At 45.0% G+C, this 16,112-nt stretch overlaps 1 protein-coding gene across 7 annotated transcripts in view; it reads left to right on the forward strand.

Moving 5' to 3' along the window:
* The first annotated feature begins 2,666 nt into the window (after window positions 1-2,666).
* The window catches only part of MAB21L3 (mab-21 like 3), a 39,240-nt gene continuing 25,794 nt past the window's right edge, over window positions 2,667-16,112 (forward strand). For 3 of the 7 annotated variants that reach the window (XR_009521633.1, XM_060027763.1, XM_060027753.1), the window contains exons 1-3: window positions 2,667-2,901; window positions 4,570-4,816; window positions 13,223-13,363. Coding sequence is in view for 6 of the 7 variants with exons in the window: in XM_060027763.1 (XP_059883746.1) it covers window positions 4,769-4,816; window positions 13,223-13,363 (189 nt within the window). In the remaining variant the exon portion in view is untranslated. Of the gene's footprint in view, window positions 2,902-3,046; window positions 3,186-3,248; window positions 3,536-3,761; window positions 3,865-4,441; window positions 4,817-13,222; window positions 13,364-16,112 lie in introns of those variants that run through there. The other 4 variants (XM_060027762.1, XM_060027759.1, XM_060027761.1 and 1 more) reach the window with 4 other exon arrangements.

The following is a 16,112-nucleotide window of genomic DNA, read 5'->3' on the forward strand; positions in this document are numbered from 1 at the left end:
GTATATCAATAATTTGTTCCTTTTTATTGTTGTATATTATATGCTATGGATGTACCACAGTTTATCAATTCACCTGTTGAGAAGCTTTGGGGTGGCATCCAACTTTTGACTGTCACAAATAACAGTGCTGTGAACATTCATGTACAGGTTTTTGTGTAAACCAGGTTTTCATTTCTCTAGGCTATATGCCTAGGAGTGGAATTGCTGGGGGTCAAATATATATTTAACTTCATAAGAAATTACCAAACCATTTTTCATTCCCATCAGAAATGTATGAGAGTTTCAGTTGCTCCGTATACTTGTCAACACTAGGTATTGTCACCATTTTTTCATTTTAGCCATTCAATTAAGTATGTATCTTTTCGTGTTTTTAATTTGCATTTCCTGAATGTCTAATGATACTGACTATATTTTCACATGCTTATTTGCCATCCTTATATCCTCTTTGGTGAAGTGTCTGTTCAAGCCCTTTACTCATTTTTAAGTTGTGTTGTTCTCTCATTACTAATTTTGAGAGTTCTTTACATATTCTGGATACAAGTCCTTTGTTGGGTAGGTAGTTTTCAAATATATCCTCCTAGTCCATATCTTGTCTCTTCATTCTCATGACAGTATCTTTGGAAGAACAAAAGTTCTTAAATTTGATGAAGTCAAGTTATCCATTTTTTTTTTTTATCATTCCTAAGAACTCTTGGCCTAAACTCAGGTCACAAGGATTTAGCTTATGTTTCTCATTTAGATCTATGATCCATTTTGAGGTAAATCTTTATGTAAGGTATGAGATTTATATCAATAATATATATTATTATTTCTTTTCCTATGGACAACCAATTTTACCAATACACATTAGTGAAAAGAAATATCTTCCCTCCACTGAAATGTGTTTACACTTTATCAAAGATCAAATGACTGTGTTTGTGTGAGTCTATTTCTGGACTTTCTTTTTTGTTCCCTCGATCTCTATGTCTTTATCTTCTGGCTGGGTCTCTTTTAACTAAAAACAGATAAATTTGTCATGTGTCATGAGCAATAGAGGGGGAAGGGAAAGCAGCCCCCTGTGTTCCCAAGAACTAGGAACAATTAATTCCTCCCATCACCTATTTCCTGCCACTTCCTAACTCAGGTATCACAGAAACTTAGGTGAACCAGTTAGTTTCATGGTATAACAAATTAATAAAACCAAATGTCTTCTTCTTTAAAGGCTTTCTTCACGCCCAGTGTTTTCCTGGTGATGTCAACTGAAAAATATGCCAGCCTCACATGACTCTGAACAGAGGGAAGGGAGTTGCACCCTGACTTAAGGAAAAGTTTCAGATGAAAATATAACTCTGTTTACCAGGTAGAGAGATATGAACATGGAAATACCTTACTATTTAATTTGAAAATAAAGTGTCATCCAAGCCATAGCAGGAGTTTTATTACATTGACAGCTGGTCTCTGTTAAAAATAAGTTTCTGGGTTGCCTTTCAGCATTGGGCCATTTGAGTGAGGAAGATCCAGAATGACATTCCAGTGCACAGAAATATAAATGGATGGACACACAGCCAGATGGACACAGATCTAGATATTTTCCTTTCCTTTCCTCTAGCCCAATCTGGGATCACTGAGTATATACTATGTTGTAACAGGTCATCTTTGCTGTTTTATGCATCTCAAAGTATTTTATTTATTAGAATGGTCGCTTTAATGTTTAAGGCAAAGAAATATTCACTATTCATTGAGGGTCAGTTATGTGTTAGGTTAGTGCTTCCCAACATTTTTGGCACCAGGGACTGGTTTCGTGGAAGACAATTTTTCCACGGACAGGGTTGGGGGCTGGGTGTGGGAGGGTGATGGTTCAGGTGGTAATGAGAGCTTTGGGGAGCAGCAGATGAAGCTTCGCTCGCTCACCTGCTGCCCACCTCCTGCCATGTGACCCGGTTCCTAACAGGCCGCAGACCAGTATCGGTCCACGGCCCGGGGGTTGGGGACCCCTGTGTAAGGTACCAGGCTACACAGGTGACACAGAACAGACAGGGTCTGTTCATTGTTGGGGGCTTCCTCACAGCTTAAACAATTATCTCTATTTGGTCCTCTGAACTGTCAGATTTGAGTCACCCTGGGATTAAAAGAAATCTTTGAAAGAATAAGTCAGAATTTGTAATCTTGGTGAAGTTTAACAAATTTGTATATTTAAGATTGATCTGAATCAAGCCAACCCTTCCCCTTTTTGGTATGAAAATCCTGGCCACTAAGGTAAATCAGTAACAAACACCTTTGCTGGTGAACCAGGTGACATGATCTTCCCAGGGCTTCTTATATTGATGGTTTAGGGTTTGAATGCCTTTGTTCAACTGACTTTAAAGAATAACTTCTTGGTCCTCACAACAGAAGTTGAGCTAAAGTTGGTTTACATGTTCATACTTGCATTTGGTGTGAGTCATGAGAAACAAGGATATTTATTTCCCGAGGAAAGAGGGAAATCTGAGTCCATTTTTAATCCCTCCCAGTGACACAGCAGAGTGCCTTAGGCAATCTGTTGCTCAATAAATATTTGCTGATCCAATATCCAATTAGCCAGAGATCTCTATCTACAAAGAAATTTTGTCTTTGCCAATCTGTCAGAGTACCTGTGTTTGTGGGACTGCCCTGTATTTCAGAACCTTTGCCCATAAGGAACATCCTGGAGCAGGGAACTGGTCGTGTCTATACAACACCCCATTTCCTGGGTACAGCATCCAGGTAAAATTAGACTCTAGTAAGCCACCCTGAGCACGTGCTCCTTCTTCTTCTCCCAGGCTCCTCAGTTGTCCCTGTTCATTGCTTTCCCCGCTCACAACTGGCAAGTGTCACCGGACCCTAGCACGAGAGAAGAATGCCACTTTCAGCATTTTGATCAGCTGCGGTACTGGAGCAATCGAGGTAAGGCCACCACAGGCACAAAAGGATGAAAGTTTGTGCATCTGATGACGGGCGACTGGGGTAACCTTAGAATAGTAGGAAAGGCCCCACCAGAGGAGAGGGACTCCTGCGTTAATGATTACAGTGAAGCAGAATAAGGACAACGGCAAGAACACCTGGGAAAAACAGGAGGACTTTGGTGAAGTTGAAAATGAGGTGGAAAGAGAACTCTGAATTGCAAGAAGCACAGAGGAGAGAGACTCTTGGTCTGTGAAAAACTGGTAGTTTGGAACGACTGACCAGCGGTAAGAGAAGGCAAAAGAAAATTCTGAAATATTCAGGAACACTTGCTATCAAAAGAAGGAGGTTTAAAATTACAAATGGAAGAAAATGAAAAGTCGAGGCGGTATTGAGGAGGGGCGGTTTACCATATTCAGATCAGACTGCAGGTTCCCAGAGGGGAGCTGCAGAAGCTGGACGGAACCCTGGGATTATTAGTGAGGTGGGTGGAGCACGGAGCAGCCGGAGCTCTGATGTGGATGTGGCTTTCAGATGGTGCCAAGTTCGGGGAGATATGCGAATGCTGTGGTTACAGAACACAGAGCAGCCCGGGCGCCCAACGTGGTTGCTGAGCGCCCAGAGGATGCACTCAGAGGTGGGTTTGGGAAAAACACTTGCCTTTGCAACATTGCTCCGAATTGAGCTGGGCTCCCAGAAGTGCTCTAATACCTTTAGATCATCTGATAGCAGACTCTGATGTTTACCAGTTTCAGGGAGATCAAGCCATTGTGAAATTTTTTTTCTGTAATAAAACTAGCCCCAGCCAGCCAGACTGGGAATTTGCTGCCTGAGCTGTTTTCCAGCATAGTTTTGCTGGCAAAACCAGATGTGAGTGTTTCCTCGGCTCTTGAGGAGCCTGTTTACACTGACTTTATTTTTACTGCTAGCTTTCAGGTGGGAAGAGGGAGATTTAAAGGTCAGCAGGTGAGCGGAAGGATCCTGTCCTGCCATTCCTGGGTGTGCTTCTGTGTGCCTGTGTGTGTCCATACGTGTGTGTGTGTGTGTGTGTGTGCCTGTGTGTGTCCATACCTGTGTGTGTGTGTGTGCCTGTGTGTGTCCATACCTGTGTGTGTGTGTGTGCCTGTGTGTGTCCATACCTGTGTGTGTGTGTGTGCCTGTGTGTGTCCATGCCTGTGTGTGTGTGTATGTGCCTGTGTGTGTCCATGCCTGTGTGTGTGTGTGCACCTGTGTGTGTCCATGCCTGTGTGTGTGTGTTTCCACATGCGAATTGTTGTGTCCTGATCGCTTGTTTGTAGGCATAATCATGGGTGCCAGGCTGGTTGTTTGGCAGTTTTGTTTATTGTAAAGAAGGTAAATCCATCTGTGGGGTTTTCTGGATTGGAGGGCAAGGGATATTTACTGTCAACAGGGTTAGAACAAGGAGATATAAGATACTGAGCTCAAAGGTGCATCTAGTGTCAGGATAAGAGCATAAATAGCTCGGAAGAAGCCAACTACAGGGCGTTTCCGTCTTGAATGGAACTTTTGAGTGGGAAATACAACTTGGAAAATTGCCCTTCGGTCAACACCCCAGTGAACAGAGCTAAATAGAGTAAAATTTGGCTGGACTCAAATGCAGTTTCATCAACTCTCCTTCAATTCTTTTTTTTTTTTTTAATTTCCCAAAAGATGAAAGATGGATGCTCACAATTTGGAAATGAGAGCTTGAATGACGAATTGAGAAGGCAAGTCTGTGGTCCACATACACAGTCCCAGAGAAATTCAGCACCCAGAGACTAATATCACTGAGAAATCTATGCACAAGTGCTCTCTCTGCTGAGAGACAAACCAAGACTCTGCTGTTCTGCTCAGCATAGACCAAGAAGACATGAAATCCCTAATGGAAGGAAACTTAGAAGATTGCCTGCTGAATAAGGTAAGGACAGATACGGGTCTCTCCCATGCGCCCCTCCCACCCTCCCGCCCCACCAACCTTGATGCAGAAAGAATTTCAGCTTGTTTCCAAAGATACAGAAAATGCTCCTCAGGAACTCAAGACCATCACCCATAACAGTGTCCAGGGACTTACCATATTTCAGTCCTCTCTTTGAGGTTCTAGTGCAAGAGGTACATTGGAAATAGGATGTGGAAGGAAGAGTTAGAACTTGGGCTGGAACTCCAGCTCTGCCACTGATGCCTGGGTGGTCATGAGCAAGACACTTAACCTGTCTGAGCCTCAGTTTTCTTCTCTGTAAAATGGGAGTGATAATAGGATCTTAGTGGGGTCTTTGAAAAAGAGTAAATAAGAAAGCTCTTTGAAAACTGTAGAACTGCTAGATTAAAATATGTATGTATTACCACTATATTTTTAGAGTGCATCAATTAAGAACTAATTTAATTTCTTCTCTATAGAGTCATAGGCTCTTTGGATGTTAGAACTTGAAGGGACATTAAATATTATCTAGTTTAAGCCTTTCCATTTATAGCCAAAGCGATTAAGACACAGAGCCACCCTTAAAACTAAAACATTTAAACAAAGAGGCCCTAGTCTAGGGTTTTCATGCCTTTACGAGTAAACAGAGCAGAGTTCATTATTATAATGATAAGTCAAGTTGATTTCTTAGGCAAAACCATTAAGAGGGTAAATAGGGAAAACTTATCATAATAAAAATTATAGCAAACAAAATGATTTCTGCTTTTGGGGGCTATAAGTGGGAGGGGCGTTAGCTGGCATTTCCCCATTGTCCTGTGTTTTCTGAAAGAAAAAAATCCAAATATTTTAGCCTGGCATTCAAATAATACTTTATCTTTCTACTCTCTGCTTCCCTGCATCTTCAATCACAGAAGTTCTAAACAAAAGCTCTCTATGTGGAATCCAGCCTGAGCATGTGTTTTCTTTGGCCCGCAGAGAATTTTTAAATTTTGTCAAATTTGTTACAAACATTTCAAAATAGTGAGATTTTGCATAGAAATCCAGCTTTCCATCCTCTCTGGAAAAAAAATCAGGTTATCTGGCAACCACAGGTCCCAGTTTCTTACCTGGCAGCCATGGGCTGGAGCTGAGTGTCTGTCCCACTGGAGGCTGCGGCACTGCTGGGGTCTGACATCTGCCTCCCCCCCCCGCCCCATGTGTGTCCCCTACTCCGCCCCATAGGTGGTTGAGTCTGACAGCCCTGTCCCACAAGAACTGTGCCCTGAGAAGGTCTCAGGCCAGAGCATCCCTCCCCCCAACCTGGGGAGATATCCTGTCTCTTCTTCATTTTTCTGGCTCATCCTCATCCTTCAAACTCAGCTCAGAGTCCACTTGCTCATGAAAGATTAATCTGACACCCCAACACAAAACGTTTGTGTCTTCCTGTGAACTCCCATCGTAATGATCACTGATCGTATTTATTTGGCGATCAATTGTATCTTGACTCCTGATGCCTTTCCTGTTGTTATCTTGGTGGCAACTTAAATAGTGTATCATTTTATTCTTTATAAGTTTCCAGAGGGAAGAACAGTGTCTCGGATATCTTTATTCCCTTTGAATTCACATAGTATCATTGCACGTATGTGGTCAGGAGTATCTTCAGGGCTCATTGAAGGTAATGCAAGATGAGTGTTAAAGGTGCTAGCAGGTTGAGGCCCTACAGTGTCTCATTTAATCAACAATCATGTGACACGTGCATATTGCCTCCATTTTAACAGAGGGGGAAGCAGGGCTCGTGCTGATTAAACAGCGTGTCCAAAGTCACACAGTTGGTGAAGATGCTGTGGTTTCAGCCTATTCTTTTTTTACACCAAACCACATTTCATCTGCTAAACCCTCTATATCACCATAAACACACACAGTGCAAAACACAGTGCCCAAAACACAGGTCCGGATGTGACCTGCTTAGTGAGAGAGAAATTTTGTGTTTGGGTATCTTTAAGGGTGACCCTATCTCACCTGCAGATTTTGCACATAACCCCAAAGGTAAAAGGAGGAAGTTCCCCATGCAGACAGCAAATGCTTAACATCACAAGCGCTACATAGAGATTTACTTATTTATTGAATTTTATTTTCAGCTGCATTGGATCTTCATTGCTGCACTCGGGCTTTCTCTAGTTGCAGTGAGCGGGGGCTACTCTTCATTGCGGTGCGCAGGCTTCTCATTACAGTGGCTTCTCTTATTGTGGAGCACGCGCTCTAGGCGCACAGGCTTCAGTAGTTGCAGCACACAGGCTCAGTAGTTGTGGCTCGCAGGCTCTAGAGCGTAGGCTCAGTGGTTGTGGTGCACGGGCTTAGTTGCTCCACGGCATGTGGGATCTTCCCGGACCAGGGCTTGAACCCGTGTCCCCTGCATTGGCGGGCAGATTCTTAACCACTGTGCCACCAGGGAAGCCCACTACATAGAGATTTAAACAAGGTGCTGGAGGGGAAGAGAGCAGTGTGACCTCTGATGGGAGAGACGTTTCACAGAAAGAGTGATGACAAAGGCTTAGCGCATGCGTAATGCATAGGGTTTTAACGAGTGGAGGAGAGGCCTTCCAGCTACTGGAACCCCATTCAAGCAGTTAGCGGTTTTCATTCCCAGTCTCCTTGTCCTTGGGGAGGCAGAGCAGTGCAGTGATTATGAACAAGGGCACCGCCTGGGTGTGGATTCCTGTTCTGTGACTTATTGACTCCGGGACCCCGGGTAAGTTATTACACTTTCTGAACTCCAGTGTCGTCCTCTGTAAAATGGGGATTATCACAGCATCCACCTTAAAGGCTTATCGGGAGTTTCAAAGGAGCGAACCCTTATAAAGTATCCTGCGCACAGCAGCGCCTCACCAGTCTTAGCTCCACGGTGCTGCTGTTGCTATGGCTTCTGCTGTAGGGAGCTGCAAATATCCTGTGGGGCCCAAGCATTTGGTTCATGGAAGAATTAGTCTAAAAAGATGGAGAGTGTGATGTCTTATCTGTATGGATCACTGAATTTAAGTCTCCATGCCTTTAAATTATTAACCCCTGGAAGACAGAGACAGTCAGTGTCTGCGCCCCCCACCCCACCACTTTTTTAAACTGATTATTGGAGTTAATGCAATTCCAGAATTAAAAGTCTGACTTCCTGTTGTCCAGAAGGAAGGTCTCAGCCTTTTTCCCCAGTGGCACTCACCATGGATGACATTCGCATTGGCCACATGCTCCTGGGTGTGGCCAGGCCTGTGTGGCATTCCTGGTGCACTATTTAGCATACCCCCTACCTCCCTCTCAGGAAAGCATGTGGGAATACAAGTGAGTCAGACTGATGTAATTATAAGGAATAACCTTGAATTCTCAATAATTTTTATTTGAAACAGGAAATTGTTCACAAACTTGAGCTATTAATAGCAGCAAATGATGTGGGACAACAATGGGCCTGACGCTGTGCCCGGGGAGGTGGACATGCGTGTGGGCACACAGACAAGCCCTGGAGGGAGGCCCACAAAAAATGGATGGCAACCTTAAAGGTGCCAACAGTCTCTAATGACTGTTTCTGCGTAAACTCTGCTTAGTTAGAGTGACTAAATCTGTATGCTAAGGAGTGTGGCATAACTTTTGCAGGGTCAGTGCAATGCAGGGGTTGGATTAGATGATCTAACCACATCTAACATCATGGGCCTGGTTAATTTACCACAATTCATTTCTGCTTTTGCTCTGCCACACCCACAAATGCTTCCCTTTAGAAACAAAGTGTTTCTCTTTATTTATTTATTTTTTAAGACAAAGTCTCTTTTACTTATTTATTTATTTATTTGGGCTACGTCGGACCCTAGTTGCAGCACACGAGATCTTCATTGCAGCTCACAGGTTCTTTCATTGTGGCACTAGGGCTTCTCTCTAGTTGTGGTGCACAGGCTCCAAAGCACGTGGGCTCTGCAGTTTGCGGCACGCAGTCTCTCTAGTTGAGACGCACGGGCACAGTTGTTGCCACGCGTGGGCTTAGTTGCCCCTTGGCATGTGGGATCTTAGTTCCCTGACCAGGGATCGAACATGCATCCCCTGCATTGGAAGGCAGATTCTTTACCATTGGACCACCAGGGAAGTCCCAACCTTTGTGCATTGACCTAATCAGCAGAGGATGTGACTGAAACTTACACAGGCACTCAAGGTCAAGTTTGGACTGCATGAGGGAATTCCCTGGTGGTCCAGTGGTTAGGACTTAGCGCTTTCACTCTTAGGGCCCAGGTTCGATCTCTGGTCAGGGAAATAAGATGCCACAAGCCGCAGGGAGAGGCCAAAAAAAAAAAAAATTTGGACCAAAGGGGCTTTGATCCATCTTCTTAAATTATCATATTTCCTCCTTAAGTTTGTTTCAAAGCTTTGCTGTGAAATAAATTTAGTGACAAGGCTGCTTCAAGGTTACAACGGGTATCTTAGCTTGCTTCCTGAAGTTTGAGAGGCAACAAAGGGATTCTGACATTGGGCTGGCGACCGTAGAGCCTCCTTCTTTCACCAGAGCCACTCCCTGTAAAGCTGCCTCAGGCCCCATTTCCTGCTTTTCCACACAGTGAAATGGAATCTTCTTACCCATAGGCATGGTCAGGACAAGCGGAGGGAAACAGCCTGGGGCTTCTGGGTTGTGGTTTAGACCGTGGGAGTGACAAGAGGTACGTGGGACTGAGCCTGGGAAACCCCCAGCCCAAACCCCTTTGGGGGCAGGTGAATAGCTCTGTGATCCTGTTTGCTAAGAACCAATGGCAGGAAGTGTATCCAGAGACATAGGCAGGAAGGGGCTGCCCATCACCTAACAGGAAAGCGGCTCCCCCTTGACTCCAGGGGCTTGGGTCCTGGGGCAGGCCTGTCCAAGGCAGGGCTCTCCCTCCGCAGCCCTGGTTAAGCCCTGCATCACTGTCCGACCCCTGCTGTGTCGCCCTTACGTGTCTGCGGCATGCCAGAGCAGTCAGTGTTGCGGCATGTCAGAACAACTTTGGACTTGTTATTTCATGAACTCCAAACTGAGGGCATGGTCAGGTTCAGAAAGAGGATAAAGGTAGGTATTATTTCTGGAACTCCTAATTGAGGGTGTAGCAGTGTGACAGAAAGAAGAGTTGGGGAACCTGGGCATTAGGTCTAGTCATACTGCTAAGTACCAGTGTGATATTAGGAGGGCCACCGTGTCACTCTGGCCTTCTGTAAAAGGATACCAGACAAGATGATTTCTGAGGCTCTTCCAATTCTAAGATCCTGGGTTTAAATTGCAGCCAAAGTGACAGATAAAGAAAATTAAAACCAGAATTTGTGGCTCTAGGCCCAGAAAAGTATTTCCTTATTCTGACTTGTATCTTCACACGTCAGAACAGGTCATAAAGAGGAATAATGAATGAGAAATTATAGGTGTCTTCTAAGGGGTGTCTGAACTTGTCCTGCCGGTAAGAAAATTCTCCCATCAAATGGCAGCATAATTTGTAGATGAGGTTCACAATGGAGAACTGTTCCCACTAGGTGCGCGCGCGCGCACACGCACACACACACACACACACACACACACACTTTCAAGCTTTTATCAGTTAAAAATTATTTGATAGTATCAATACGGTAATGAATCTTTCATTAGTTTATTAACATAGGAAACAAAATGTATCTGCATATATAGAGTCACCACTGTGTTACTAACAGTCAAGTTCTATGGACTCACATCAGTGGACTTGGAAGATTTGGGAAATTAGCCTTAGTCCTCAACACATTCTGAGAACTTCACTATTCAAGATTACTATTTCCCAACCATTCTGACTGCAGCGTTCTATCTAGTTAGCCCTTGTCTTACTTTTTCCCACTATTCCTGATCAGATGTCTGGCCCCTGAACTTGTCTAATGTCCCCTAATCTACCAAACTGGCTTCATCCATTCTCGGCCCAGGCTCGAAAACATAGCCGTCCACTGATCTCTTCCCTTGCTCTCCTCCAGATCTTGCCAGCAAACTCTAGTCTCAGCACTTCCACTGTTACCCCTGGAGGGCCGGGAGGTACTGGACAACCTCTTATAAATGAGCCCACTGGTATCCCACAGCCTCATGCACCCAGAGCTGAGTCTTGGTTCTGCCTGGCAACCGTTACCCATGTGCCCAAATGGCCCCTCATCCCTTAGAGAAGCTATTGCCAATGTCTGTCACCCTGAAGTCCCCTGCCTCCCTCTTCTCACCTCACTCTCAACGCACTGCCTTGTCTCCTGCTGACGTCAGGCAGGAAATCTCTATGCTTTTACCTGCATTTGCACCCGTCTTCTTTTCCTTCTGACGCACGGAGACGAGCTCCTCACCAGGTTTCTGGACTTCCACAATGCTTTCTGGCTGGGAAACCCTTGCTCAGGGGTTTTGCTCTCTGCCTTCTTCCTTCTTCACCGGCTCTTTTCTCTCAGCATCTAAACATGTTCGAACCTGTGTGTCCTTTTGAAAAAACCCGTTGCTGTCCTTGTTTTTGTTTTTTCCTTCCCCCAGCCAGGCTTGCGGGAGGAGTCGCTTACCTCTGACTTCACTTGCTGGTTTCCCATTCTCTCTAAACCCACTGCCATCTGGCTTGACGCCCACGGTTTCCCCAAACACATCAGTCCTGTTCTAGTTACCAAACTCTACGGGCATTTGGGGGGCCTTATCTCACTCAGCCAGTTACTGCTGACTTTGTTCTTGAAATTCTTCTTCCTTTATTTTCAAGACCTCTCACCGTTTGTTCTCCCACCTCACCATTCTCTTCCAAGGCAACGTCTGCTCCAACAAAGTAGAAACAATTGCAGTTCTCCCCTTGTGCTCCTTGTGTTAAGTATCTACCATTTTCTCTTTCTAGAACAACCTTCTCTTTCTAGCTAACTCCTGCTAACCTTTCAAGATACAACTCTGATATACCATGCCTTCAGGAAGGCCTCCAGGCTAGATGCAGTTTCCCTTTTTTGTGTACCCTTAGCATCCTTTGCAAACCTATACTTAGCACTAATGGCTGTAATTTTAATTTCCAGTTTATTGGTCTTGCTTTGTCATCTTATCTGTCAACCTCTTGACAACACTGTAGGCACAGAACCTGGCATGCAGTGGATGTTCAACAAAAATTGGTCAAATGGAATTGAATCCCAGCACATCAGAGAAGTCCTACACTGGAGAGACCCTTAATTGTGCTTCTACGAGCACTTGCCTTTATTTGGGGCATATGGCAAATGACCTGCCCCTCTCTGTGACTACCTTCTCTCTTCCACTTACATACTCCAAAAGATGCAGAATCTTCATAGTTTACAGATGCTCAAAAAAGCTACCCTTTGTCCCTTCTCCCATGATGAATGCTCTGAGATGAACACACGGAGAGGGGTGGCTGGCTGCTGGTGGCAAGAAGATGATATTACAAGCTAGTATAGACCTGATCATCGTACTTAAGGTCATATAAGACACACGCTCTGAAGCATCTCTGAGGGAGACCCTTGTCAAACACCAGCCTGCAGGTGCCTCCGGAGCGACGTAACAAAGAGCCCGTTCCAGTTCTTGGAGACTTGCCGTGCAGAGTCAGAAGAGACATCAGGGCACGCCTTTTCTTAAGGGTCTAGGAGCCAAAGGACGGGGTGAGCGCAGGGGAGAAGGGAACCATCATGTATTGATGACATACAGAAGACGATCCGCCGCATGTTCACGTGCCTTAGACTATTTTATATTCACCAACCCGGACAGCAGGCATTCTTATCCCATGTTAGACTCTCACCATGGTTCACAAAACCCTGTGGGATGGCCTGGCCCCCACCATCCTTTCCAAGTTCATCTCCTATCACCCTCCTTCTTCTTTTTCTATAACCACAGCAAAGGCCTCCTTGCTGGCCCTTGAGCCTTGCCAAGCTTGCTCCTGCTTTAGGGGCCTTGGAATTTGCTTTCCCAAGCTGTCATCAGGGCTCGCTCAAATCTCGCCTCCTTCGAGAGGCCTTCCCTGGCCACCAGTCTAAAATAGCAGCCCCTTTATTCTCTAGTCCCTTATCCTATTGTATTGTTCTTCTTGGGACTTATACCTGATCTTACATTATACATATGTGTGTACACATATATGTATATGTGTTTGTGTGTATGTATGTATGTATACACACACACATACGCATGTGTCCTGTATTTTCAACTAGAAAGCAAGTATCTCTATCTTGTTCGCTGCTGTCCTGTTCACGGTCATGCCGAGGACCTAGAAAGCACCTACCGCAAGGCAGGTACTACATAAATATTGAGCAACGCTTCTATTTCAGAAGAGAACACTGAGGCACCAACGAGTGTCATCAGACCTAAGTTCATCTCTCCCGGAGCTCTTGGAAGGGCAGGATTTTCTGAGCTGTGCCCTGTCTCGTCACTTCCTTGGGGCTTGATCCGGGAATAACGGCCTTTGCTGATCCTTTCACACCCAGGTGGACTTGAGGCGCCAGTGGATTTCCCAGACGGTGGAAGAGGTGCAGAAAATTGTCCATCATCTGACCACAGAAATCAGCTACCAAGACATTCGATTTCAAGCCGTCCTTTACTCTGACACGTACAATGAGAACATTAAGGTACGTGGGTCACTTGGCTCTAAGTGCCCACCCAGCGAGCCAGGAAACAGGGGGGTGGTCTCAGCATGTGTCAGGCACTCGCACCACTAAGATTACTAACAAGATCTCTTAGTATTTACCACTTACACTCATTGCATAGATGTTACTGCAGTTGAAGCCCCACATTCCTACTTTACAGATGATAAAAATTGAGGCTTAAAAAAGTCAAATGACTTGATCAAGTCATATTAGGCACTAAAACCAGAACTCCACCTGTGCTTCTGATTCCAAAGCATGTTCCACTGTACCAATTAAAGTTCAGTTAAGGGCTTCCCTGGTGGCGCAGTGGTTGGGAGTCCGCCTGCCGATGAGGGGGACGCGGGTTCGTGCCCCAGTCCGGGAAGATCCCACATGCCGCGGAGCGGCTGGGCCTGTGGGCCATGGCCACTGAGCCTGCGCGTCGGAGCCTGTGCTCCGAGACGGGAGAGGCCACAACAGTGAGAGGCCCGCATACCGCAAAAAAAAAAAAAAAAAGTTCAGTTAAGCACACATTCATTTATTAAGCACCCATTTAATAGATTGGGGACTGGGTACAGGGAACTCAAGGCATTGGTGAGAAAAGAGTTGAAAGTGATAGTGGATGGGCTACAGGTGGGGGAAGGAAGAAACTGGAAGAGGTGGCCCTTAGGAACTGCAGGAGCAGCCTGGCAACTCTGTCCCTGCTAAGGAATCCCACAGAGCTCTAAACCCCCAGGGCCCGTGTGTGACAACCAGCATTCATGCAACATGGTAGTGTGGGCAAAGCCAGTCTCACAGAAATGATCTCACCCAAACTTGCACACAACCTAGTGGAACAGACATTATGGTTTGCTCCCTTTTAGAGATGAGAGAAATGAGGCTCTGAATCATTCTGAATCTCTGTGTTCCTTTATCTTGATTTTTCTTGTGACACACAAGAACCTCTTTCATAGAAGTATTAAACTTGTGTGTACGCATGCCCCAGCTCTCACACAAGACCGTAAGTTCCTTGCTCATAAGGATCATGTTTCTTGCTTGCTCCCTTCCTAGCACCCAGCATAGTGTGTGGCCCATGATAGACACTCAACTTCTGTTGAATGAATGAGGAATCAAAAGAATTGGTACCTGAACGAAAGACCATTGCTAGTCCAGGACATTTCAAGTTTGGTGGGTACAATGACCACCCACAAGATGCTGGGACTTGTGGATTTGGGGACAGAATCAGACTTTAAGAAATTTACTCCAGGATGAAAATTATAAAATTAGATTGGATCCTGGAATGTCAGAACATCATCTGCCCACCTCTACTACCTTGCCAACCTAAACAGGACAAATATAGGCAAGTGACTAGGAATAGAAACATAACACCACTTTTCCTAGAACTATATCTGGAGAAATTTCCTTCTGTGGTCGCACTTAGAATTCATAGCTTAAAGTATATCTTGCATTTATATATACTGTATCCTGCATATTATATAAGTTTTGAAAATAGTTACAGTGGGGCATATAAAAATGCTTTTATTTTATCTTGGCCCAAATTCAATAAGCATTTATTAACCACCATTTTTGTGACTAATAACATGATAGTTGTGTTCTTGGATTCATATGAAAGTGGGTTCAAAAAATATATAGATTTGGGGTTTTTTGTTTGTTTTTGTTTGTTTTGGCCACGCCACACAGCATGCAGGATCTTAGTTCCCCGAACAAGGATGGAACCCGTGCCCCCTGCAGTGGAAGCGCAGAGTCTTAACCACTGGACCGCCAGGGAAGTCCCCCAAACTATATAGATTTTAAAGGCCATAGTTTAGATCCCCCCTCCCTTGTTTTAATCCCACCACATTTCAATGGACACCAGAAGTCACGTGCACCCATCATCTAAACATCCATACTACTGTTCCATGAAAATGAGGCAGAATGAGTTATTGCTGATTTCGGTGTTCACCCCTGAATTTGCCACTGACTGGTCCCTGGGCAAAGGTTATTGAAATTCCACTGTCAGAACTTTCCGTGGAAAGGAGGTGGCTCTTCCAGTGTATAGCTGAGTGATGGGGCAACATGCAGGGTGGAGTGGGCTGCTGTGTGATGTGATTAAAGGTCATTTCCCTTTGGTGGTACTGCACTGTGGACTAATTTGTTCTATCTCTTGGACTATTGGCCTGACCACTGCTTTCCCGGTTCCTGTAGAAACAGAGTAAGTAGATTCTTAGTGTTTACTTCTTCCCATTAAACTTAGAATCATCTCAATAGCTCACCTTGTCTCAACAAACAGGATTTCATGTCACCTGTGATTCTGTAAGGATTAGTCATTAACACTGTCTGTGGGTCATCAGTACAAGCAAAAAGAAAGGGAGGCATTTTGCAGAATTCTTTCACGTCCTCTCCCATCTCTTCCCACCCTTAATTCATACCGGATCTTTCACCCATCCCGGGCCGGGTCATTGATTCTTGACTAAGAACCAGCTCAGGAGAGACAATTAACCATTGAACAAGCAATTGGAAGACCTAAAGTCAAGTTCTGGCTCTACCACTGACTGGCTGTGTGTCCCTGGGGAGACTTGGAGCCCCTCTGAGCCTCAGATTCCTCATCTGGGAAATGTTAGCAAAGCCTGCCTCATGTGTAGCTGTGAACATGAGATAGGCTAATGCACAAGAATCGCAGTGCTTGGTAGGTGCAGAAAGCAGTGACTACTAGTTCCCCTCCCTGCTTTTTGTCCCCCTCCCCTCAAGCTTTAGGTGCCTCTAGAGTTCCAGG

This window comes from Delphinus delphis, chromosome 1, assembly GCF_949987515.2.
Source record: "Delphinus delphis chromosome 1, mDelDel1.2, whole genome shotgun sequence".
Lineage (NCBI taxonomy): Eukaryota > Metazoa > Chordata > Mammalia > Artiodactyla > Delphinidae > Delphinus > Delphinus delphis.